The sequence below is a fragment of the Bufo gargarizans genome, chromosome 6, assembly GCF_014858855.1.
Source record: "Bufo gargarizans isolate SCDJY-AF-19 chromosome 6, ASM1485885v1, whole genome shotgun sequence".
Lineage (NCBI taxonomy): Eukaryota > Metazoa > Chordata > Amphibia > Anura > Bufonidae > Bufo > Bufo gargarizans.
The window spans coordinates 279770183-279796324 of record NC_058085.1 but is presented as its reverse complement, the minus strand read 5'-3'; the positions used below and the strand labels follow the sequence as shown (position 1 = coordinate 279796324).

Sequence of the window (26142 nt, the reverse complement as noted above, 5' to 3'; positions counted from 1 at the left end):
AAATCGTGTGCAGACAAGAGAATAAAGCCAATACAGTAGAGTTATGTCTGTGGTACTTAATATGGAAATGACAGTGTGGGCTGTAGACGAAAAGATAATTACTGAAACAAAGTGGGTTGTAAAATTGTAGATGTAAGCAGTGCAACTAGCGAATACTTTTATCCATTAAACTTCAATAAAAAGAAATGCAGAAAAAAAGTAGCTGTATATTCTAGTGCTAGTGGAAGTACAATATATCAGCATCTAACAATGTCATACTTCTTTTACAGGACAATAACTGTGCTTCCGTCCATTCTGGTTCAAGTGCAAGAACGTCAGGCTGTGAAATGGCATGCGTAAACATCCATGAATCAGGTAAACCTTGATCATCAGATTATACAAAGGATTAATAATCCACCTGTACAGTATGTCATTAATCTGATACTGTATATGTTACAGGTCCCACATTAACTGACACAATATTATATATCAAACGCATAAATAATGAGCGAAGCTACCTTGCTGACATCAGTACAGAAGGAATTGACCATGAGATCAAGCAAAAGAAAATCAAATTGCGCCCACGTAAGCTATTTGCCTCTCCGGATGTGCAGGTCCCCGGCGGTAAGTAGGATCGTGCTGAAGTGTATTGTCAGTACTGACACAGCTATATATTTTTACAAAATAACTTTTCATACATTATATTACAGTTATTTTATCAGCAGCATTCTCCAAGCTGCACTGATCATAGGTAGCGTGACCCTTACCTTAAAAATCTTATGTAGTCCTAAAATGGCTTAAAATATACAGTATAGTTCCTTTGTTAGAAAACATGTATAATAAACTGCCCCAACAGCATCAAAATACCTCCTCTGTGGTGACCAGTGCCAGCTGCCACATACTTTCATCCTACTCCAGTTGTCTCAGGATGGCAATAGAAGTTGATTTCAGAAAGGCCACTTGTAGTCACCGGCTATGTACATATCTATTTGACGTCCCCAGCTCTTATTAACTGTGGGAGCAACAGATTCTTACCTAGCTGGCGGCTGAGTTCAGCAGCCCCATTAACATCGCCTGCAGAGAGTCTATGGCCAATCCGCCCCTGATTATAACCAAGTGATAAAGTACAGTTCAATATAGTGGATCTTCCCTGTACTTTATCACTTGACTATAATAGCCTGCCTGCATTCACTACACACTGCACTACATACATCAGTGTGATATGTATGTGGTGCAGTGTGTAATGTATGTGGTGCAATGTGTGATGTGTGTGGTGCAGTGTGTGGTGCAGTGAGTAATGTTTGTGGTGCAGTGTGTGATGTGTGTGTGGTGCAGTGTGTGATGTGTGGTGCAGTGAGTAATGTATGTAGTGTAATGTGTGTGGTGCAGTGTGTGATGTGTGTGTGGTGCAGTGTGTAATGTGTGTGGTGCAGTGTGTGATGTGTGTGGTGCAGTGAGTAATGTATGTAGTGTAATGTGGGTGATATGTGTGGTGCAGTGTGTAATGTATGGGGTGCAGTGTGTGATGTATGTGGTGCAGAATGTGTGTGGTGCAGTGTGTGATGATCACACACTGCACTACATACATTACACACATCAATACATTACACGCTGCTGCTCTCACCTTGTCATGCACGTCCATCACACACATTACACACTGCAACACATACATTACACACTGCACCACACATATTAGTCACTGCACCACACACATCACACACTGCAACACAGACATTACACACTGCACCACATACATTGCATACTGCACGACACACATCACACACTGCACCACATACACCACACTGATGTATGTATTGCAGTATGTGTGATGTATGTAGTGCAGTGTGTGGTGTGATGTGTGTGGTGCAGTGTGTGATGTATATAATGCACTGTGTGATGTGTGTGGTGCAGTGTGTGATGTATACAGTGCAGTGTGTGATGTATGTGGTGCAGTGTGTCATGTATATAGTGCAGTGTGTGATGTATGTGGTGATGTGTGTGCTGCAGTGTGTGATGTATATAGTGCAGTGTGTGATGAATATAGTGCAGTGTGTGTGCTGCAGTGTGTGATGTGTTTGTGTGTGGTGCCGTGTGTGATGTGTGTGGTGCAGTGTGCAATGTGTGTGGTGCAGTGTGCAATGTATGTGGTGCAGTGTGTAATGTATGTGGGGCAGTGTGTGATATGTGTGGTGCAGTGTGTAATGTATGTGGTGCAGTGTGTGATGTATGTGGTGCAGTGTGTAATGTATGTGGGGCAGTGTGTGATATGTGTGGTGCAGTGTGTGATATGTGTGGTGCAGTGTGTGATATGTGTGGTGCAGTGTGTGATGTATGTGGTGTAGTGTGTAATGTATGTGGTGCAGTGTGTAATGTATGTGGTGCAGTGTGTAATGTATGTGGGCAGTGTGTGATATGTGTGGTGCAGTGTTTAATGTATGTGGTGCAGTGTGTGATGTATGTGGTGCAGTGTGTGATGATCACACACTGCACTACATATATTACACACATCAATACATTACATGCTGCTGTCACCTTGTCATGCACGTCCATCTTGATGTCCGGGCTGTAGTCTTCAGCTCCACTGCTGCCATGTTTGCCAGGGTCCTCGGGCAGAGACCGCTCCCCTTCCTATAGCAACCCCCTGGAGCCCCTACTCCTTAGGCCTCTTTCACACGACCGTTTTTTTTCCATTTATGGGCCGTTTTTTTGCGTTCCGTATACGGTCCATATCCGGAACCATTCATTTAAATTGTTCCACAGAAAAAACTTAATGTACTCTGTATGCATTCCGTTTTCGTATTTCCGTTCCGTTGAAGGATAGAACATGTCCTATTATTGCCTGCAAATCACGGTGCTTGGCTCCATTCAAGTCAATGGGTCCGGAAAAATAAAAGGAACACATACGGAAAGGCATCCGTATGTCTTCCGTATCCGTTCCGTTTTTTGCGGAACCATCTATTGAAAATGTTATTTCCAGCCCAATTTTTTTATGTAATTACCGTATACTGTATATTCCATGCGGAAAAATGGAACAGAAACGGAAACAAAAAACGGAACAACGGATCTGGGAAAAACGGACCGCAAAACGCTGAAAAAGCCATACGGTCGTGTGAAAGAGGACTAACAGTAAAACATAGGAGGAGAGATCAACAGCAGTCTCTAGAGGGCATGAGAACCTGCATTTGGGGGAAGAACGCACCTGGGCAAGTAATTTGCATATATCGTCAAACGTCGTTTTTTAGACATCAAATACACTGAATGGAGATAGAAAGGTATGATATGTTATAGGGGTTTTTCGGGATTGGGTACATTGGTGTAATAGTACTAGAGTGACATACATATTACATACATGCATGTCCTACCTTTGCCACATATTTCTGAAGCCCCGTTTTCACATAGGAAATTCTTAGCTGGAAGTGACTGTTTTCTTATACTCTGTGACGTACCGGGTCTCTTGCAGGCGAGAGAAGCCTCTTCTTCCTGCTTCTCAGGGAGCCCGGTGACATCATTGGCACTGATGGGCCGCCTTTAGCCCTGCCCTTGCCTGTTAAATAGCTAGGGCAGCGCTAAGGCCCGCCCATCAGAGCCGGTGACGTCAACGAACACACTGCTGGGCGGAAGCTTCCGCCCAACAGTGTATTATAAACAAAAGATCCCTTGCCCTGCGCGATCTAGCGCAGGGCAAAGGAGAGCATCAGAGCATGCACTGCTCCAATGCTCAAGTCAGGGGGGGGCTGCCTGGGTGAAAATTGAGGTTTGTCCGGGTTCAGCTCTGAACCCGGACAACCCATTTAACTGTTTGTGTCACTTACAGAGCAGTGATAACAGTTTAATATGTGTCAAGTAGGTGACAGTCTCCCTTTAAGTCTTTTATTGAGCACATTGAGTAAACATCCCCAGTGCCAGGAGAAAAGTGTAACTCAAACTGTGTGTTAAACGGGTATTCCGGTTACCATAAATATAACTTATGTTTTAGACTAACTCATCATCAATAAATACCTAATATAATGTAAATTTAACATAGTTCAGTAGTTATAACAGTAGTTTTCTTCCTCTGCTGCACTCTGTGTTTGCCCATAAGCTAGCATGGCATCGACCTGTAGTTCTGAGCCTTTGTTAGGTCGAGCACGCTCAGTGTGTTGCTATCAGTTCGCTAACTAAATGTATTGTGTCAGTGTGCTGCTGATTACTAAGTAGAGGGGGCGTGACTGGAGTGTATATCAGGCAGCCAATCAGTAAACACTCATGAACAAGCAGGAAAGCTAGGGATTGTGGAGATTGTAGTTTTGTGAGGGAAAATCAGATGCCATGATACTCTCAGTGTTTTGCAGGCTCACCCATTAGCTAGACAAATGGATTGCAAGGTAAATTGAAGCTCTGGTTATATTTATAAATATGGGTTCTGGTTGGGTCAAAGCTTGCAGCCTTAATGCAGTTTTTCAAAAATTAAGTTACTTTACCGGAATACCACTTTAATGACTTTTCCAAGACCTAATTGGCAAAAGGCGTTTCAATTAAAGTGTACCTAACCTTTTGAAGATGTTTAATAAAAACTATTCTGTGATAAATAATTTATGTGAAATGTTTTTTTCCAGTTTTACTTACAAAGTAGGTACCTGAAGTTCCGGAGTCTATAGGACTTTGGAATCTGTATACGTGTACACCTCTGACATGTCAGCAGTGTAGGGGTATACGGATTCCGCTGCTGGGGTACAGTGAGTGCTGTACTGGCAAGATAACACATGGCTGCTCCTGTCTGTGCCAGTGCCGAGCCTGACATAGCACGTCTGATAAGCTATGCCGGGCTTTAGCATAGCAGGCACAGGCCAGAGCAGCAGTGTGCTATGCAGAGTTCCTGTCTGTACCTGCTTGCTAAGCTAATAGCTCTGCATAGCAGATTGATAGGGTGATTCGCTGTTATCTGCACAGGGAAAAATGTAGCAAAAAATTCAGGGAAGTTCAGATACTCTGTATTTACAGTATTTCCCTGCAGTGTCAAGGTAAAGAAGAATTACACAGTTCTCATTGAAATCAGTGTGTTGTTCTTGTAATACACAGAACATGCTGTGCCACTGTAATGTATTACAACATGTTATTGTTGTTTTTGTTGTCTCAGAGCAACTGTCCAGTACTTCTGGGAATAACACTTCCACAGCGGCCACGGACCCCTTGGACGGGAGCAGTTCTGATGTCAGAATGATGTGCAAACAAATTAGCAAAGAATTTGCCAGGAAAATTCAGGTACTATATATGTTTGTTGCCATGTAAATGAATGGGGTATAGCTTTTTGGTTAGATGTGAACTATGAGCTATTCTACCTTTGTCAGTACTGTTCAGAAGAATGGATTCACCCTTTCAGCATTCCAAAAAATACTTGTAAAGTAGATTTGGCATCTCTCTTACTGCATGCTGACCTACTGTAAAGGTGAAACACAAAGTTACCACACTAATTTAGGCATTTAACCCCTTCCCAACTTGCGACATGCATGTACTGCACAAGTCGGGTCTTAAAACCCTTCCCAACCTGTGGCGTACATGTACAGTGCTGGTCGGGTCTTTAAAGTTGCCGTCTGAATGGGTACTATTTAGCCATCCGGTTTCTGCTGTTTCACACAGCAGAGACCCAGGGCTAACACCGATCACAGATATTTAACCCCTTGTCATGAGCGGGTAGGGAAGCGTGCACCCCTGACTCCACCCACTCCTCTGTCCCTGCCTACTTGCACTACCCGTCCTAGGCAACGGAGCGATCCCTAACCTGCATAAGTGTGGAGAAACAAACAAATGCAGGGAGGTCAAACAAGCAAGGTCAAAACCGGGATATCACAGCGGTACCAGGGAACAAGCAGAAGCAGCGTCAATGTACAAACCGAAAGTCAAAACCAGGAGAAGCGAAAATAGGACACATGGAGCACCCACTCCTCTGTCCCTGCCTACTTGCACTACCCATCCTAGGCAATGGAGCGCAACTGGGTGGCGATCCCCAACCTGCATAAGTGCGGAGGAACAGACAAATACAGGGAGGTCCAACAAGCAAGGTCAAAACCGGGATATCACAGCGGTACTAGGGAACAAGCAGAAGCAGCATCAATGTACAAACCGAAAGTCAAAACCAGGAGAAGCGAAAATAGGACACAGGGATCAAGCGAGGAAAGTCAAAGTCAAGCAGAAGTCAAATACCAGGAGATGCAAAAATACAGAGGGAGCAAGCAAAATACAAAGTCGAATAACTAGAACTAAAGTTCTATACAAAGTGAAAAGCCAACAAAGTATACACAAGGTATTGGGCCTTAATCTCAGGCAACCTGCCTGTTAAATAGGGAAGAGCAGGAGTCATGTGACGTGGCCAGTGTCACATGACTCCTCCCCCTGCATACAGCTGAGCGCCGAGTGCCCAGTTTGGCGCTGTCACTATGGGAGCAGAGGACACCGGCGACGCTAGGAGGCGTGCACAGCCGGGTCCTCTCCACCCCCCATTGCTTTGAAGAACGTATCGCAGGGTGCCGGCAGCATTGAATGGACAGAGTGCGAAGTCGACGCCCTGTGACACTGTCATGGTCGGGAATGGGGGAAACCCCCCACCGTACAATGTAAAGGGATAAGGGATAGCTGCTAGGCCGAGAAGCCAGGAAAAGGAAAGCAGGTCACCTCCTATAGTGTCCCTAATCCTCTCCCTAACTCCTCACCGTATGAGCAGACCCGATGGAAGGACGGATTATACCCTGGGACCCTGAGTCACCTTGATAATCCCTCACATAAGAGCAGGGGAGAGACGTCCTGTTCATCCAAGACACAAAAGAACAGGAGTCTCTAAATAACTAGTAGCAGGGAAAAGGAGAGACAAGACAACGCACTTACCTGCCGAAGTCTCTACGATTGGAACCCGTGCATATGCACAGGAGCCCTAACACCAAACAGGATGCCGTACCAGCAACTAACACAGGTATACAGCCCACCAGACTCCGCCAGGACCCCCATGCCGCAAGGTGCATGGCAGCTCCAGGCAGCTCTGCATAGAGGCTTGTGGTTCACCCCTCTGGGAAACCAACCCCCTTCCGGTGGACACAACACACACAAGGAAAACGTCTTACATACATGCAGGGATAAACACCAACGGCCCAGACATGAAACCACAATCAAGATATACAACACACCCTAAACATAAACCCACACCTAACATACAATAAGTGAGGTAGGGTATAAGGAGCATACAAAAGGAAGACAATTTATGTCCAACAAGGTGGCCCTTAAGGACTGGGCAGAATCACCCAGGAAAGGAGCAGCGCTCCAACACCAAACAAGGCTGGAGTACCACTGCCCCCAGCCAGGAAGCCACAGATAAAGTCAAGCTAGTGGCCATACCCAGGAGACGCCTAAATCCCCACTAGCTAGAGGATTAACCCCTCGCTCACCAAACCGCAGGGAGACACACCTTAAAGGGGAAATGCACGTGCAAACCGACAACAACACGTTGCCACCGGCAACCAGTCTGCACGGCAACCGTGTCACGGTCAAACAACAATATGTCCGTGACAGACACTCCTCATGAATTGTGGCCATGGTATCTGATGTGGCTCTCTACTTCAGCACCGCGCTTCTGGGCCAGAATTGGCTTCCCCGCACCCTGATCAGGGAATCTGTTCGTTCTCTAACAGCCTGGGTTTCTCTGAAAGAGCCCATCACAGCTGTAGTTCCTATGGAGGCAGGCAAGTGGCAGAGCTGAAAAGGGACATAGTAAATCTCCCATACACTGCAATGGTAATTCATTGCAGTGTAAGGTAGAAGCAATCTGAAGATAACATATTCAAGTCCCCTAAGGGGACTTAAAAAAGTAAAAAATAAAAAATTAATTAAATCATGACCATTTCCCCATAATTAAAATAAACATAAATACACAATACAATAAAAAAAGATCACAAGCATTGCTTTGTCCCAGAACAACCATACAATTAAAATCTAAAAATACTTTTACCATATTGTGAGCGTCATAATGGAAACATATGGCTGATTTGTGCTGTTTCCTTGTTGTTTTCATCTCCTAAAAATTGAATAAAAGGAACAAAAATTCATACACACTCCAAAATGGTATCAGTGAAAATAGCATGATTTTCCTAACTTATGACGTAGTCATGATTTTATTAAAGACACAGAGGCGAGTATTGCTTTCTCTTTCTTTACTGAACAACCAATAGCAGCAAAGAAAAACCATAACAAGTAACCATGGTGACAAGACCCTCCCATATAAGACCAGTATAATAGTCCTGGTTTGTACAGATTCCTCCTCTTTCTTTGACGATGACTCTCCTCTGTAAACACTGAACGTCTGGCAACTAATCTCCAGCCGAAGAAGAAGAAACTATGATGTAATAACAACGGAACATGAATTTTCTAACCGAAGAACCGAGCTGGAGAAGAACACAACCACAGACCTCAGGTCGTATCTGCTGGTAATTTTCATCCTATGAAAGAAAACAAAGAGAAGAAACAGGTAATCGGTACTACGAGGAATGCGGATAAGGCACCAGTCTTGTAAAGTGCATACACAGACATAATCAATTTGCATAGGAATAGAGAAAAATCAATAAGGAATAAATAAATAGACCATTAACAGGAAAAACGTTAAAACAGTTAAAAGGGGAGGGGCAATACTCGCCTCTGTGTCTTTAATAAAATCATGACTTTACGTCATAAAATTGCATGATTTTCCTAAGTTATTACAATGCACGGAGGCTCCTATTGCGAAACTCACTAAACGTAGAGACCCGCGACCAATTCGCTAGTTTCATAATGTCCTCAAATCTCACACCTGCAACTGCCATGGAAGTCGCAGAAGCTCCTCTCGTGGAGTGCGCAGTGAAAACCGAAGTGTTCACACCTGCCGAGGACATAATCCACTTAACCCATCGAGCCAAACACTGGTGACAGGATGAAAGGGACGGCGGTATGACAGAAAAAGCTGAGGGCACGCTGAAGTGCGATGCGGAGCAGTACGAGACTCATATTCCCTTAGACAGGCGACTGGGCAGAGGGCCAGAACATCCGGGAAACTGGGATAAGACATGGACCGAATGTTGGTCTTGGTGTGACGTATAATATTGAACACCACACCGTCCAGGGTAAAGGAACGAGCCTCAGGGTCCAAGGCCCGGACATCCGAGACTCTCTTGCAAGAAATTAAACAGAATAAGGAAACCAACTTAGCCGAAAGTTGTTGCAAGGAAAGGTCCGTGTTTGACGGCCAAGAAGAGAACAAGGATAGTACCGAAGACACATCCCAGGTAGAGGTGAAATGGGGTCTGGGAGGACGAGAAAGACGGGAGCCCCTAAGAAGGCGGCATACCAAAGGGTGTTGTCCCGCAGGGCACCCGTCAAATCCCTGGTGAGAGGAAGAAATGGCTGAACGAAACACATTGATAGTCAGTATGTCTTTCCATCTTCAAAAAGCGATGTGAGAAAGTGAAGGATCTCCGTCACAGGTGCTGAAACAGGATCCACGTGTCTAGCCAGGCACCAGTCAGTCCGGGATTTCCAGGCTGCTCGATTTGGCCCGCCTGGTTCCAGGAGCCCATGCGTCCTCCAAGAGGCGTCTAGGGTTCCCGAGACGCTCCAGGGTTCCCTGAGATCCTGCAGGCTAGGAGCTGTAGGGATTCTTCTAAAACGAGAGGGTGTAGACCCGACGGATCTAATAGGAGGTCCAGGAAGACTGGGAGAAGGAGAGGGCAATGGATCAAGCACTCCAGCAGCTGTGGAAACCATGACTGGGTGGTCCAGAACGGGACTACCAGGACTAGTTCGGCTCTCTGTTGGCGGACCTGGGCTAAGACTCGATGGATCAGAGCAAATGGGGGAAAAGCGTACATGAGGTGGCCGGACCGGAGTTTTGTAGAAAAGTGTCTATGGCTTCCGCGTCTGGGTCCGGACGCCAGCTGAAAAACCTGGGGAGCTGGGTGTTCAAACGGGACGCAAAGAGATCTAAATAGAAGGGCCCCCACCAGGAGGATATGGATGAGAAGACCGTCCTGTCCAGTCGCTGGAGTCGGACAGAAAACGAGAACTCCAGTCCGTGTGAGTATTGTGAAGGCCGGGCAGATATTCCGCAATCACAGTGATATCCCTGGCCAGACAAAAGGTCCAGAAGTCTCGTGCTAGGTGGGATAATGCAGTCGAGTGCGTGCCCCCCCATGGCGTTGGTATATCCCACTGCGGAAGTGTTGTCCATCCGCAGTCTGATGCAGGCCCTGGCTAGTCTGTTCGCAAACCTGCGAATAGCGAAAGATCCTGCAAGAAGCTCCAAGGCGTTGATATGGAGGCCGGACTCTTCCAAGGACCAGCGTCTCCCCGTGGTCACTCCGTCGCAATAAGCGCCCCATCTATCGTGAAATCCGGACGAGGGCCGAAAATAGCCATTACAGACTTCCAGGTTGTGGATCCACCATGTCAGCTCGTCTCTGGTCTCCTCGTCTAAGGTGATCAAGTCCGCGTAGGATACCCCCGCGGGAAGGTGGGCGATCTTGAGGCGCTGCAAGGCTCGGTAGTGCAGAGGTGCTGGGAAGACTGCCTGGATCGAAGAGGAGAGGAGGCCTATGATACGGGCCAAGTGGCGTAAGGAAACCTGAGGAAGGGAAAGCGTGTGGCGGAGTCCCTTGCGGATTGAACGGACTTTGGATGGCGGAAGGCTGAGCGTCTCTGTTGTCGAGTTGAAAGCCTAGAAATTCCATGCATTGGGAAGGGGTAAGGCAGGATTTGTCCAGGTTGAGGAGAAAACCAAGGTGGGACAATAGCTCCATTGTCCGGGTCAAGTGTGTCAGCAGGATGGGAATGGTCCTGGGCCATGAGGAGGATATCGTCTAGATAAACAATCAGACGAATTCTGCGACTGCGGAAACAGGATACAACGGGGCGCAACAACTTCAACAAGGAGCTGAGGAGAGTCCGAAGGGGAGGCAAGTGAACCGCCACACCTCTTTGTTCCATTGGAAGCAAAGTAAATCCCTGGATGTCTCGGCAACTGGCACCATTAAATAGGCATCCTTTAGGTCTAATTTGACCATCCAATCTCTGTGGAGGAGCATGTCTCTGAGGAGGTGAATGCCCTCCATTTTAAAGTGGCGATAACAAACAAAGGTGTTTAGTGCCCGAAGGTTGATCACGGGACGCATCTGGCCTCCTTTTTTTGGCCATCAGAAACATGTTGCTGAGGATGCAGTTGGAAAGCGCCCTTCAGAGAAAGCGCCTTCAATTCCCTGTGTAAAAGAAGTTGTTTTGGGGCGGGGAGGATAATGGGGTGAGGGGGTGGAATGTGGATCGGGGAACACACCAGTTCTATATGGAAATCATGGACGGTAGCTGAGAACCAATGGGTCTGCAGTGATGGCTGACCAGGCGTGGGGAAAAAGGCGGAGTCTGCCCCCTACCCAAACAGTCGAAGAAGATAATGGGGTTGGTAGACTTACCGAATGGACGTCTGGATACTGAGAATCCCCTGGCACCTCGGGGTAGCCATGAAGTACCGCGGGTGGGGAAGAAGGCGGGACGCTGTCGGGCTTCTTGGTTAGAGGTTCTGTATGAAAAGGAGACTCGACCCGAACCACGGGCCTGGAAAGTTGACCGGCCGGACAGACTGCCCCTAGAACTGCCATCCCTGGAAAACATGTCTCATAGACGATTGGGCCTTATCTAATGCGGTGAAGGCATCCACGAAACGGGAGAGATCTTTGATAAAAGAGTCTCCAAACAGGAGGCCCTTGGCATCTTTGCCCGCCTCCGTTAAGACCAGGTTAGAGAGCTTAGGTTCAATTTTGAACAGTATTGCCTTTCGCCTCTCAATAGAGAGAGAAGTGTTTGCGTTGCCTGTGATGCACAGAGCTTGCTGCACCCATCCCCGGAGCTCCTCCGGATCCACCTTGGAGTTCTGGGTTCTGGCGGATTCAGCCAATTCGAATATCTTTGTAAGGGGGCCTAGGACATCTAGTAGTTTGTTCTGACAGGACCTTAAGGCCGATTCAAGACCCTTACGGGGGTTCCATCCTGACTTAGCCAGAAATTGGGACATTTTGGTGTCTACAATGGGTGTCTCACAGACCTTGCTCAGGACAATGGGTCTAGGACATTCAGCTCTCTATTTGTTCCTAGTCTCCTTGCTAAGGGGCTGGCGCACCTGGACCTCTAGGTATCTGGTGATGTGGTCAAAAGGGAGCCACTCCGCGGACCTTGGATGGTGGAGTGCATCCGGGTCGAAAAGCGGCTCTCCAGAACCTTAGTAGAGGTAGTAGGGGGGGCTGGAACCGAAGATGGCCCGGGAGGGTCCACGTCTAATAGTTCCAGGTCCTCCTGCTCTGAACTATCCATGGATTTTGGCTGCGCCTCCTCCTCAGATCCGAGTTCTGACTCAGAATCTGTGTCATATTACGCTCTGGCGCATTTCCATCGCCTCGCCTTTTCTGCTTGGCGGGCATAGCCTCTTTTGCGCAAACACAGCGCGCCATCTTGGGTGGAAGGGATCACACCAATCTTATTAGTTCTGGAGGCTGGTAGTTCAGCGTTAGCTGCCCATGAGCTCAGCGGTCTTGGGCAGCTACCGGGCTTGGAGGATGATGGATGTGCCATAAGGGCCTCAGAAATAGACTGAGAGATGGCTGTAGACATGGAGCCCATAGCAGCATGGATAGCTACAGCAACGGAGTGCTGGATTTGCCAGAGCCTGTGCTTCATTGGCTGTGGTATCTGACACCTGGGCATGAGGAGTCTCCTCCATGTCCTCAGGAACAGGAGGATTTATGGGGAGGCTATCCTCAGACATGATAATGTCTGCTAACAGTAATGCTGAGATAGGGACAGAATATTAAATATATCAATTTCTCTGTAAACCTATCTTAGTGTGGAGCAACAGTAGAGATACCCAGGAAACAGGGGTGGCAAAAGCAGGCTTAGGCTACTTTCACACTTGCGTTCGGAGTGGATCCGTCTGGTGTCTGCACAGACGGATCCGCTACTATAATGCAGATGATGGGATCCGTTCAGAACGGATCCGTCTGCATTATATTTCAGAAAAAAGTGTGAAAGTTAGTCAGACGGATCTGTCCAGACTTTACATTGAAAGTCAATGGGGGACGGAGCAGTTTGAAATTGAGCCCTATTGTGTCAACTTCAAATGGATCTGTCCCCATTGACTTACATTGTAAGTCTGGACAGATCCGTTTGCCTCCGCATGGCCAGGCAAGCAGCGTTCGGGTGTCCGCCTGCTGAGCGGAGCGGAGGCCAAACGGTGCCAGACTGATGCATTCTGAGCGGATCCACATCCACTCAGAATGCATTAGGGCAGTACGGATCCGTTCGGGGCCGCTTGTGAGAGCCTTCAAACGGAACTCACAAGCAGAGCCCCGAACGCTAGTGTGAAAGTAGCCTAAACTGAGGGAAATTGCAGGAGAGTGCTGAGGGGACGATCAAGGCAAAAACTGTCTGAAGATGCGCCCGAAATCCCGCGAGATTTTGCCAGCGCTGAGAGAAGAGAGAGGGAACTAGTCAGAAGATGCACCCGAAATCCTGTGAGATTACGATCGGCGCTAGGAGAAGCTGGAAGAGGGAGATCTCGCTGCAGAGAGGGAGAAGAAGGGGAAATGGCGGCCGCCGCGTGAGACTTCGGCCGCCGACGAGCGCAGAGGTGAGAGAGCAGAGGGGCCAAAGGCAGGTAACAAGAAAAAATATATATATATCAACCACAAGGGGTAAAAAGGGGGTCAAAACGCTTGGGAGTAAAGAACCTGATAATATATGTATAAATAAGTAAATATCTACATAGACACAGAGGCAAGGGGAAAAGACCTCCAGTCCTAAATAAGATATATACAGTGGGATGCGAAAGTTTGGGCAACCTTGTTAATTGTCATGATTTTCCTGTATAAATCGTTGGTTGTTACGATAAAAAATGTCAGTTAAAGAGGACCTTTCACTACTGTATAAACTAAAAACTAACTAGATCAGTGGGCAGAGCGGCGCCCAGGGGTCCCCCTGCACTTACTAGTATGCCTGGGCGCCGCTCCGTTCGCCCGGTATAGGCTCCGGTGTCTGCGCTCCCTCTGACTGATTTCTTGTAGGAGGCGTGTCCCTTGCTGCACTGCTGGCCAATCGCAGCGCACAGTTCATAGCTAGGCTATGAGCTGTGCGCTGCGATTGGCCAGCACTGCAGCAAGGGACACGCCTCCTACAAAAAATCAGTCAGAGGGAGCGCAGACACCGGAGCCTATACCGGGCGAACGGAGCGGCGCCCAGGCATACTAGTAAGTGCAGGGGGACCCCTGGGCGCCGCTCTGCCCACTGATCTAGTTAGTTTTTAGTTTGTACAGTAGTGAAAGGTCCTCTTTAAATATATCATATAGGAGACACACACAGTGATATTTGAGAAGTTAACTGAAGTTTATTGGATTTACAGAAAGTGTGCTATAATTGTTTAAACAAAATTAGGCAGGTGCATAAATTTGGGCACCACAAAAGAGAAATTAAATCAATATTTAGTAGATCCTCCTTTTGCAGAAATTACAGCCTCTAAATGCTTCCTGTAGGTTCCAATGAGAGTCTGGATTCTGGTTGAAGGTATTTTGGATCATTCCTCTTTAGTTCATTCAGGTTTGATGGCTTCCGAGCATGGACAGCTCTCTTTAAGTCACACCACAGATTTTCAATTATATTCAGGTCTGGGGACTGAGATGGCCATTCCAGAACGTTGTACTTGTTCCTCTGCATAAATGCCTTAGTGGATTTTGAGCAGTGTTTAGGGTCGTTGTCTTGTTGAAAGATCCAGCCCCAGCGCAGCTTCAGCTTTGTCACTGATTCCTGGACATTGGTCTCCAGAATCTGATGATACTGAGTGGAATCCATGCGTCCCTTAACTTTGACAAGATTCCCAGTCCCTGCACTGGCCTTACAGCCCCACAGCATGATGGAACCACCACCATATTTTACTGTAGGTAGCAGGTGTTTTTCTTGGAATGCTGTGTTCTTTTTCCTCCATGCATAACGCCCCTTGTTGTGGCCAAATAACTCAATTTTAGTTTCATCAGTCCACAGCACCTTATTCCAAAGTGAAGCTGGCTTGTCCAAATGTGCTTTAGCCCACCTCAAGCGGCACTTTTTGTGCTGTGGGCGGAGAAAAGGCTTCCTCTGCATCCCTCTCGTATACAGCATCTCCTTGTGTAAAGTGCGCCGAATGGTTTAACCATGCACAGTGACTCCATCTGCAGCAAGATGATGTTGTAGGTCTTTGGTGCTGGTCTGTGGGTTGACTCTGACTGTTCTCACCATTCGTCGCTTCTGCCTATCCGAGATTTTTCTTGGTCTGCCACTTCAAGCCTTAACTTGAACTGAGCCTGTGGTCTTCCATTTCCTCAATATGTTCCTAACTGTGGAACCAGATGGCTGAAATCTCTGAGACAGCTTTCTGTATCCTTCTCCTAAACCATGATGGTGAACAATCTTTGTCTTCAGGTAATTTGAGAGTTGTTTTGAGACCCCCATGTTGCTACTCTTCAGAGAAAATTAAAAGAGGAGGGAAACTTACAATTGACCCCCTTAAATACTCTTTCTCATAATTGGATTCACCTGTGTATGTAGGTCAGGGGTCACTAAGCTTACCAAGCCAATTTGAGTTCCAATAATTAGTTCTAAAGGTTTTGGAATCAATAAAATGACAACAGTGCCCAAATTTATGCACCTGCCTAATTTTGTTTAAACAATTTTAGCACACTTTCTGTAAATCCAATAAACTTAATTTCACTTCTCAGATATCACTGTGTGTGTCTCCTATATGATATATTTAACTGACATTTTTTATCGTAACAACCAACGATTTATACAGGAAAATCATGACGATTAACAAGGTTGCCCAAACTTTGCATCCCACTGTATAAAGATATAAGTAATGGCCAATATTCCAAATTATTTCTGAAAACAAAGACCACAGTGAATACTTATCTGAGTGGTCAGCAGCAAAGAAAGAGGAGGAATCTGTACAAACCAGGACTATTATACTGGTCTTATGTGGAAGGGTCTTTTCACCATGGTTACTTGTTATGGTTTTTCTTTGCTGCTATTGGTTGTTCAGTAACGAAATAGAAAGCAATAGGAGCCTCCGTGTCATGTAATAAACTTACAGATTGGCTGCAAAAAATGAGCACTACACAGCTCCATAGGTGTAACTATAAAAAAGTTATAACAGTCAGAATATGGCAATGCAAAGAAAAATATCAGTTTTTTTTAAATAACTGTAGCTCCCATGCCTGTAAATTGTATTACTCCTATGGCTCTTTATTTAAAGTGAAGTAAATATGGTTTGCATAAGGACTGCTGTGTCGTACAGTACCTCCATGTTCGTCATTGCTTCTCTACTTTGTATGTGTTCTCCTGTCGTTCACCTCAATATTAAAGGCCTGAAGACTCCCATAAAACTGCCATGTCATTCTGGCAATACCTGTAATTGTATAGTGACATGCAGTACAGTTATTTGATGGCATCGCCATTTTCAAGAGTTGTAAACCTCACTAAGTGTCAGTGGAATAAGGAGCAGAATTATCGGATTGTACCTGGCAGTCTGGTAAAGCTTTTTGTAAGAACCAAGCACTTTCAACCCTCTGCCAAGGTAAAGTTACAGGCTGTTAAATTAGGCAAACAATCCTGGTTCAGAGCTAGTACTACAGGTTTGAATGAACTGGCAGCACCTAGTATTGTACGCCAAACTGTACCCTCAGAGAACAGACGAGAAACAGTACAGGACTCACTGCTCACCAGGACATTATGGCGTGAGTACAGGGGATTACAGAGTACAGGAAGGTATGAAGTGTTCTAGAAATATGTACTTGTTCTCTTATTGAGTGGATGCTTGAAATTGATGCAGCATATATTTAAGTATGCTTGTTTTTATTACAGGAGTAGGAAAAATCTCTCCCAGAAAATATGTATGGAAATTTTTGTCCCATTGTTTTAATTAAGCGATCGATGCCTTATGGGACTTCCCTGTCTAAACTGTTAGAATAAATTTTCATCCTCAGTACAGACAATCCCCACATGTAATGATTTACAGGGTTGAAACACAGAATTCAGAGTCATGCAAACCTTGAGTATCCGTATGTGTAACCGAGCATGAAAAGTGCTACTGTAATTAAACATATCTAATCCGTTATACTGTCAGTGAGAAATGTAAATGACAAACATTTGTGTATTCCCATTAACACAATGGCCTACATGAACTAGTGTGATTTTGCCTACAATGTGGTGTAAAACGTTCCAAACTGGGTGGTATGAAGTTAGACAAAAATGCCTATGGGTACATTTTAACACTAGCGTCCCCATTCATTGTCAATAGGGACAACACTGAACTGAACAAAACGGAATGCACCAAAATGCTTTCTGTTCCTGTGGCTGCGTCCCCGTTGCGGACAGAATAATGCTGCAAGAAGCATTTTTCTGTCCGCAATGTGATGCTGAGCAAGACGGATTCTCGGACACAATAGAAAACGGATCCGTCCCCCGTTGACTTTCACTGGTGTTCATGACAGATCCGTCATGGCTATAGAAGACATAATACAACCGGATCCATTCATGACGGATGCAGGCGGTTGTATTATTGTAATGGAAGCGTTTTTTGCAGAACCATGACAGATCCGCAAAAGATTTTGCTGCTTTTTTTTACTGCCATTTTATCTGCATTTTTAGGTACAAAAACACCGGTTCCAGATTTTGCAAGGAAGTCAAACAGTTTTTTATTTTTGTAGTGGCGTATTTCACTCTTGAGGTGGTCACACACCCCTGGCGAAACATGTCGGGGTCCAGTGTGCGCACAAACCGCCATTTTAATGGCTTGGAATCGCTAGTAATTTACAGTCCATCTAGAGTATGGGTGCACAACCTGTGGCCCGGGGGCCACATGCGGCCCTTGATACCATTCTGTGCGTCCCCCAACCATCTAACATAAATGTATGTCTTGTGGCTGCTCACGTGTATTTTTCATGTATTCCCCCCATTAGATGGGAGTCCTCGAGGTGTAGCCAGACATTTATAGTATATACAGTATGTACAATACACCATAAATACAATATTTCAGTTCTTAATACCCCATTAAATTTTATTTTCGGCCCTCGTGATCGGTTCAGTCTGGCAATGTGGCCCCCAACCAGTAAAAGTTGTGCACCCCTGATCTAGAGGAAGTAATTGCATACAAAGTAGCTCATATGAATGTAGGTTGAAGAGTGCTCCACCATTAATTCAGCTGATGCAACATTGAGAGGATTAGTGACATAGCAGTAGCCGGACGGGTTTTTAAAGAGGGTTAGCTATAGTTTAATTCTAACTATCAAATTAAGAAAAGTCAATTTTTAAGATACAGTTATGACATATGTCAAGGGAGGAAATTAATTGCCAAAGGCTAATGGTGAAAGGTAATGTGATGATGACATATTACAGGTACCTTTACATGGGACAGTTTAGTATGTTTTTGGGAAACGTTCTTTCCTTCCTGGCAAGCGCATGCTCATCAATGAAGGAGACCACTGCCTTTACATTCAGCAATCTCCTCTACAGTATGGGGAGGAGCAATTGCTAATGCCTTTGCTCTTCCCCATACAGACTAGCTTGCCAACAGCAGAGTGCTGCTTAGATAGCACAATCTGCTGCTGGCAAATGACTATTTAGGTGCCTGCACAAATAGGCATATTACCTAACGAACAAGCGTTTCTCTTTTTCATCGGGTAATCACAGGCACCTTTAAACCGTCAGATAATCGCTGACAAGCGTTCCTATGAATGCACATTAACGATTATCTGGCGGATTCTGTGTAAGGGGGCCTTTTAGCTGCATTTACACATACCCAAGAGCAGGCAATCGTCGGGAAAGAACGATTCCTTCCCGACAGTGGGCTGCTCATTAAGTGGAGGTGAAGCGCTGCATGTTAATGCAGCAATCACCCCCACAGTATAAGCTCAAGGGATCGCTACTGCTATCACTCATCCCCATAGATAATCATTGCTCCTGGGCAGCAGAGTGCTGTTTAGACCGCACGATTATTGGAAACAAGCGTTCATAGGATAGGATACCATAATCGGCCCAAACATTGGATTGTTTAAATTCACCTTTACAGTACAGTTATCAGAGCTACAATATGTCTTGTTACAAACCATGCATTTGTATGCCCACCACTTAACCAGCATAGATCTTCATCTCCTGGAATTAAACAATGACACTAAAGGTGGATTTACATGTACCAATAATCTGGCCATCTAAATGTGCCGCCGATCACCCTATGAAGTAGCAAAACGCGCGTTCATCAAGTGATCCTGGCGTTCATGCAGGCATTCCAATCATCGTCCTGGGTAGCAGACTATGCTGTCTAAACAGCGATCTGCTGCCCAGAAACAATGAATCTGTATGGGGACGAGGGATCACTATTGCGATCTCTCGTCCTCATACATTGAAGGAGATCACTGCATGGAAATGCAGCTTTCTCCTTCACTGAACGAGCAGCCGATTGATGGGAAGGGACACTTTCTTCCTGACAATCGGCTCTTCCATCGGCCTATGTAAACCCGCCTTAATTGAGTGACGACAAGCATAGATCATTAAACCATGAGAAACTGATACAGGCAGTATTTTCTAAACTTTTATATCTTTTCATTAATATAGATTAGTAACTGATAATTTTTTTTTTTTTAAATGACTGTTTTGTTTTACAATTGTTTCAGAATCGCTCTAGAAAAATGGATTATTTTACGAAGCAGTCTCTCAAGTCAGCCCAGAAACACTTGACCTCAGTAGATGTTCAAGTCCGAGAATGCCGGTCAGTACTTTACGCTTTTTCTCTGGCAACTTCTCAGGGGTTATTAATCGCTAAATCTTTTCTCTCTGATTTAGAATAATGCGTCTGGAGAAATTCCACCAGACAGTGCTGGAAGAGCTTGAGAATTTTGAAAAAGATTCCCAAGCATTAAAGCAGATGGAAAAAGAGTTTTCAGTAAGTATATTTGAAATGCACTTCTCCATCCATGAATGTTAAGAGTATCAATTTCCTCTTTAAGCTTAAAATAAGGGATCTAAGATTACAGATCAACATGTTCACATCACAGTGGCTGTCAAGTCCAAAAACAAATCCATCTCTTAGTCACTTTCATCGCCCTCATCCACCTTTGTCAATGTACTTAGTGGGGAGATCATGCGAGCCATCAGATTATTATCAGCAGCTACTTGTCCTTCATTTGTGCTTTCAGAATTTCTGGAGCCAGCAGACACAAACCTTAAACTTTTATCACAAGAATGAGCAGAGAAGGTACGTCAGCATTCACCGCTGTGATATCTGTCTGTCCTAGCAATTATCATTAGAATTACAATGGGAAGTCACTGGTACATGTTTGCAATAACAGTCTCTCTGCTGCAGGTCCACGACTTCTTAATTGTTCGTATTAGAGTATGTTTGTGTGTGAATAAATACAAAATGAAGTGGTTGATAAAGGATCTGTGTAACTCTTTACTTTCTATAGCTGGCCATAAATGCAGAGATGTCCCCCAATCTCATGCATGCTCCATTGTTTTCACTACTGGGAAAGTGTAGACTTTCAGGTTTAATTCAGGGGGTGCAACAAAAAAATCCTGTCAAACGTTTAGGAATTGCAACACTTTTTCTACAAAAGCCTCTTTTGTAGAAAAAGGGCTTAAAAGTAGTTTGACAAATTAACATTACCATAAATAAAATGTCAATTTTTAATACTTTGTAGAGAATCCTTTGCAGGCAATGACTGCCTGAAGTCTGAAACCCATGGACATCACAAGGCGCTGGGTTTCCTCCTTTGTGATGCTTTGCCAGGCCTTACTGCAGCTGTTTGCGGGTCTTTCTACCTTAAAAGGGTTTTCCGAGACTTTTGTACTGACAACCTATCCTAAGGATGGGTCCTCAGTATCTGATTGTTGGGGGTCCAACACCCGGGACCCCGTCCTATCAGCTGTTTTGAGAAGGCAGCAGTGCTTCTTTGAGCGCTGGGGCCTTCTCGAAGCTCACCAAGCACAGCGCCGTACATTGTACAGTGGCTGTGCTTGGTATCACACTCAGCTCCATTCGTTGCTCCTTAGGCCACGTGACCGATGAACGTGTCTTCACTGACCTAGAAAAGCCCATTAAATGGCTATTGAGATAATTGTCCAATTAGGCAGCTACATATTAGAGCTTTAAAGAGGTGTGTAATTGCGGGTATGGTGCAGAAACGCACATAAATCCGCGCAGAAGTTCATGCAAGAGTGTGTCCTGTTTGCAGCTGACTTCCATTGAGATGAATGGGCCTGAGCTGCAGTACCACAGACAACCTGTGGACAGGTGTGGTAGTGTTTTTCTAATCCTGAGCAGCCCCTTTATATTTTTTACATACAGTTGAGTTTATTTCTTTAAAATACATTAGCATACTCCAAACACGTGAATGGGTAGATCTTTGGCCCACTCCTGTTCGAAGTCATTCTTAGGTATTACTATCAAATATTGTATTTTGTAATCATTTTTTCTGCTCCTGTGTGTTTAGTTTCAGTATAATCAACTGTCAAATTTTCTCTTTCACCTAATTTTAGGATTAACTCTCTGAAGGCTTCCTTTGAAATGAATATTTCTCACAGCACGGACTACGAGGAAAAGATTTTTAATTCTGAAGTAAGTGAAAATGCTCCTACTCTGGAGCACTCGAACTGTATGAATGTCAAGTAAATACTACATGTTTGGCTGGTTATGTTTTTTTCTGGCACCAAATTAAAGGTATATTCCAGTTACATTAAATAATCCAATATCCATTAGATCTGTTTGGGTCCTACCACTGAGACTCCCACTAAGAACGCGGCCCCGTATCCACTGCAGCCCCCCTGAAATGAGCAGAGCGGCTGGTTGGGCATACGTGCAGCATCTCCATTCATTTCTATGGGAATTCCGGAGTGCTGCCACACACATGTGCAACTGGCTGCTCCCTTTATTTCAAGGGGTCTGCAGGGGGTACGGGGCCCCAATTCTCGTGATCGGATAGGTTCCCAGCAATAGGACACCCACCGATCTAATAGTTATCTCCAGTCTTGTGAATAGGGGATAACTTAATCTAACCAGAATACCCCTTTAAAGGAAATCTGTCACCAGGATAATCACTATTGAAGTACAGCCATAGCCTAATAACACTTATTTCCACCTTATTTCCAGATGTGCCTTTGTTTCAGCAATAGATGTTTTCTATCTTCTGAAAATCCAGTTTATTTGGTATGCAAATGGTCCAGTAAGGTGCCCAGAGGGGTGTCCTTCTTGCAGCAAGGAGCCCAGACACAGTGTGTTCACCCACCCCTCCTACATCACATTCAAGCCATATCTCTGCCCCCCTTCTCCCTGCTCCCAGCATGAGGGTGGGCTTGGGCACTAGCAAGAGGCGTGCCTGGGCTCCTTCCTGCAAGAATAACATCCCTCTGGGCACCTTACTGGCTCATTTGCATATCAAATAAACTGGATTTTCAGAAGATAAAAAACATCTATTGAAACAAAGGCACATCTGGAAACAAGGTACTAAGTGCTATTAGGCCATGGCTTTACTTCAATAGCGATTATCCTGGTGACAGATTTCCTTTAAGGCCAGGGCTATGTATGATATGAAGATGCAATGTCGCATTGCAACAAATGTTTGTATATTGAGTTGTGATGCAACCTGCTGCAATACAACCATTGCAAAAAAACAACATTGTTGAATTTTTGGTTGCAAGTCGCTCGCAACTGCCATCATAAACAACAATGCATTGCTGGTGCCCAGAGCAAGCCAAGTATTGCACCCCCTAACCTGCAGACATGCTCCCTTTTATTGACCCTCGCCCCCACATTCTCCAGCCGCGTATGGTGTTGGATCAGCGGATGATGCCTCTCTACACTTATTGCACTCCACTGACGTACTATTGCATCAGGGGTCACAAATGAATTCCATTCCCAATCCCCATTTCGGCTCCATGCACCCAACCAGCCCCACTGAGAGTAGTAGAAATTAAATTACCAGTGGGGCTGGTTGTGTGCATGGAGCCTAAATAGGAATGGCTTAATAAGGAGGATAGTTACTGTAGGGGCGCTTTAATGGAGTCTGCACATAAGGCCCACTGAAATTTTACTAGGGGTAATTACTGTGCAGATTCCACTTAGGCCCCCACAGTAATAATCCTCTTTATTAAGCCATACCTGTTTCGGCTCCATGCATAAATAGACCCCACTGGGGTATTCTAGTTATGTGAAGCTATAACTATTAAATCAGTGGGGGTCCTACCAGTGGGATAGCAACCAATCATGAGAATGGGAACCCCAAGCCCTGTGACATAGCGACTGGTGGTGGCACAAAACTAGTGCTCATAGGACTAGTGTCATACAGGGCCCCCAGGAATAGCATTCTCCACACAGAGCCCCCCAGACATAGTGGCAGCAATATAATTGTTAGCCGAGTCCTATAGTGCAAGCTCTACTTCATGCTCAAGAACAGTGGCAGTCATTCAGTGCTTACCAGGGATATTGGCAGCCATCCAGTGCCCCAAAGTCTAGTGCCTACTAAACAGTGTTCCTGGGAATGATGCTAGCCACACAGTAACCAGCTACTTGTCTGCTCCACCTCCATCCTACAGGCCTGCTAGGTGCACCCCTGTAAATGCAGTAGAGGACCAACTTTGCCTGCTGTCGGCTGCTTTTGCTCTGAGCAGGCTGGTTCAGGCCTTGAGATGGAGGCAGCAGCACACCACAGCGAATTGTGGGTCCGCAATACACCAGCCCGGCACCCCCATAGAAATGCCTATTCTTGTCCGCAAGCTGCGGACAAGAATAGGACATGTTCTATCTTTTACGGAGCTGCGGACCCGAAGATCGGGGACGCGCTCCGCAATTCCGGATGCAGACAGCACACTGTGTGCTGTCCGCATCCATTCCGTCCCCATAGAGAATGAATGGGTCCGCACCCGTTCCGCAAAATTGGGGAACGGATGCGGACACATTCTACGGACGTGTGAATGGAGCCTAAGGCCTCTTTCACACGACCGTATGGCTTTTTCAGTGTTTTGTGGTCCGTTTTAAACTGATCCGTTGTTCCGTTTTTTGTTTCCGTTGTGTTTCCGTTCCGTTTTCCGTTCCGTTTTTCCGTATGGCATATACAGTGTACAGTAATTTCATAGAAAAAATTGGGCTGGGCATAACATTTTCAATAGATGGCTCCCAAAAAAACGGAACGGATACGGAAGACATACGGATGCGTTTCAGTATGTGTTCCGTTTTTTTGCCGATCCATTGACTTGAATGGAGCCACGGAACGTGATTTGCGGGAAATAATAGGACATGTTCTATCTTTAAGGGTCTATTCACACGTCCGTTTTTTCTTTCCTGATCTGTTCCGTTTTTTGCTGAACAGATCTGGACCAGATCTGGACCCATTCATTTTCAATGGGTCCTGAAAAAAAATCAGACATTGTGCTGTCCGTTTTTTTTCAGGACCCATTGAAAATGAATGGGTCCAGATCTGGTCCAGATCTGTTCAGCAAAAAGCGGAACAGATCAGGAAAGAAAAAACGGACGTGTGAATAGACCCTTAACGGAACGGAAAAACGGAAATACGGAAACGGAATGCACACGGAGTACATTAGTTTTTTTTTGCGGAACCATTGAAACAAATGGTTCCGTATACGGACCGTATACAGACCGCAAAAAAACGGCCCGCAAAACGGAAAGAAAAACGGTCGTGTGAAAGAGGCCTAAAACAGAGCCAACCGAACGCCGCCTGATGGTTCGCGAGCGCTTGCCCTGATAAATGCACGGATGCCTGGTGCTCTCATTTGCCGAAGCCTGGTGTAGCAACTGCGGCCCTGAATCAGTGTGCATTGCCTGTAAGTGAATGCTACTCACTCTCAACGCAGCGCACTGTGTGCATCCTACCAGCGCAATTCAGTGAAGCCTAACAGCTGGGCACCCCCTTGCAGTTTAGCGGCTGGGGCAACCGCCCCTGTGGTGCAGCATGTCGCATCAGCATAAATCTTTGCCAAAGCCCGTACCAGCTTATTGCCGCTTTCATATAGTCAGTGTTTGATCAGTGATTTTCATCACTTATTGTGAGCCAATACTAGGTAAGGGTCAAAATCAAAGATGAACATGAGCAAATCTTTTCATGAGACCTATCTCTCTGTAGGTTCCACTCCTGGTTTGGGGGTCACAATCACTAATGGAAATCACTGATCAAACACTGTGTGAAAGTGGCCTAAAAGGGATTGCCTGTGATTGGACAACCTTGTCAGGGTTGACCAGAAAATAACACCTTTAAAGCAGTTGAAAAAGTGTATGATGTACAAACTAAAAAATAAAAAAAAGCCACAAAAAATGTTTGTGAAGGATGCCTAAATAAACCTCTAGAAGTCCTCATTCACACATAGTTAAATATTGGCATTTCTGGTGCAGTTCAGAGCAAAAATTGCCGCAAAAAACTTAGTTGACAGCCTTTTTTTTGTTTTTGTTTTTGTCTTTTTTAGGAAGTTTTTTTTAAGTACAGTTTATTAGGATCCTATTTCTGTATTCATTCACATGCAGATCTCTTGTAAGTTTAAAGGGTGGCACACCCTTAGGGCTCATGCACATGACAGTGTTTTTTGTCCACGTCCAATGCGCATTTTTTTGCAGGTCGGACTCGAATGCGGACCCATTCACTTCAATGGAAAAGATGCTGTCCGCATCTGTATTCCATTCCGGGGCCCCACATAAAAATGGAACATGTCCTATTCCTGTCTATTTTACGGACAAGGATAGGACAGTTCTAAAGAAGGCAGGACGTTCCACCACATGTGCAGGACAGTATCCGTGTTTTGCACGGTCGTGTGCATGAACCCTTAAGATTTTATATCCTAAAGGGCTTCTGTCAACCCACTAAACCGTTTTTTTTTTTGTTTTGTTTACTAATAATCCCTATACTGCGAGCTCCCTATACATAAGTTAAATAATCATTTTAGTTCAGTAGAATTTGATAAAAAGCTATTTTTAAAATATGTAAATTACCTTGCTACCAGCAAGTAGGGCGGCTACTTGCTGGTAGCAGCCGCATCCTCCGATCCTAATGACGCCCCCTCCGCATTGTGATTGACAGGGCCAGGGAACGGAATCGTTCTCTGCTGGCCCTG

The 26142-nt window shown here is 45.4% G+C and overlaps 1 protein-coding gene across 2 annotated transcripts in view; it reads left to right on the top strand.

Moving 5' to 3' along the window:
* The first annotated feature begins 267 nt into the window (after positions 1 to 267).
* SYCP2 (synaptonemal complex protein 2) overlaps positions 268 to 26142 on the top strand; it is a 40678-nt gene continuing 14803 nt past the window's right edge. For both annotated transcript variants that reach the window (XM_044299918.1, XM_044299917.1), the window contains exons 1-7: positions 268 to 354; positions 439 to 603; positions 5096 to 5220; positions 19704 to 19798; positions 19873 to 19972; positions 20226 to 20284; positions 21568 to 21646. In XM_044299918.1, coding sequence (XP_044155853.1) covers positions 327 to 354; positions 439 to 603; positions 5096 to 5220; positions 19704 to 19798; positions 19873 to 19972; positions 20226 to 20284; positions 21568 to 21646 — 651 coding nt within the window. In that variant the 5' untranslated portion in view covers positions 268 to 326. The remainder of the gene's footprint in view (positions 355 to 438; positions 604 to 5095; positions 5221 to 19703; positions 19799 to 19872; positions 19973 to 20225; positions 20285 to 21567; positions 21647 to 26142) is intronic.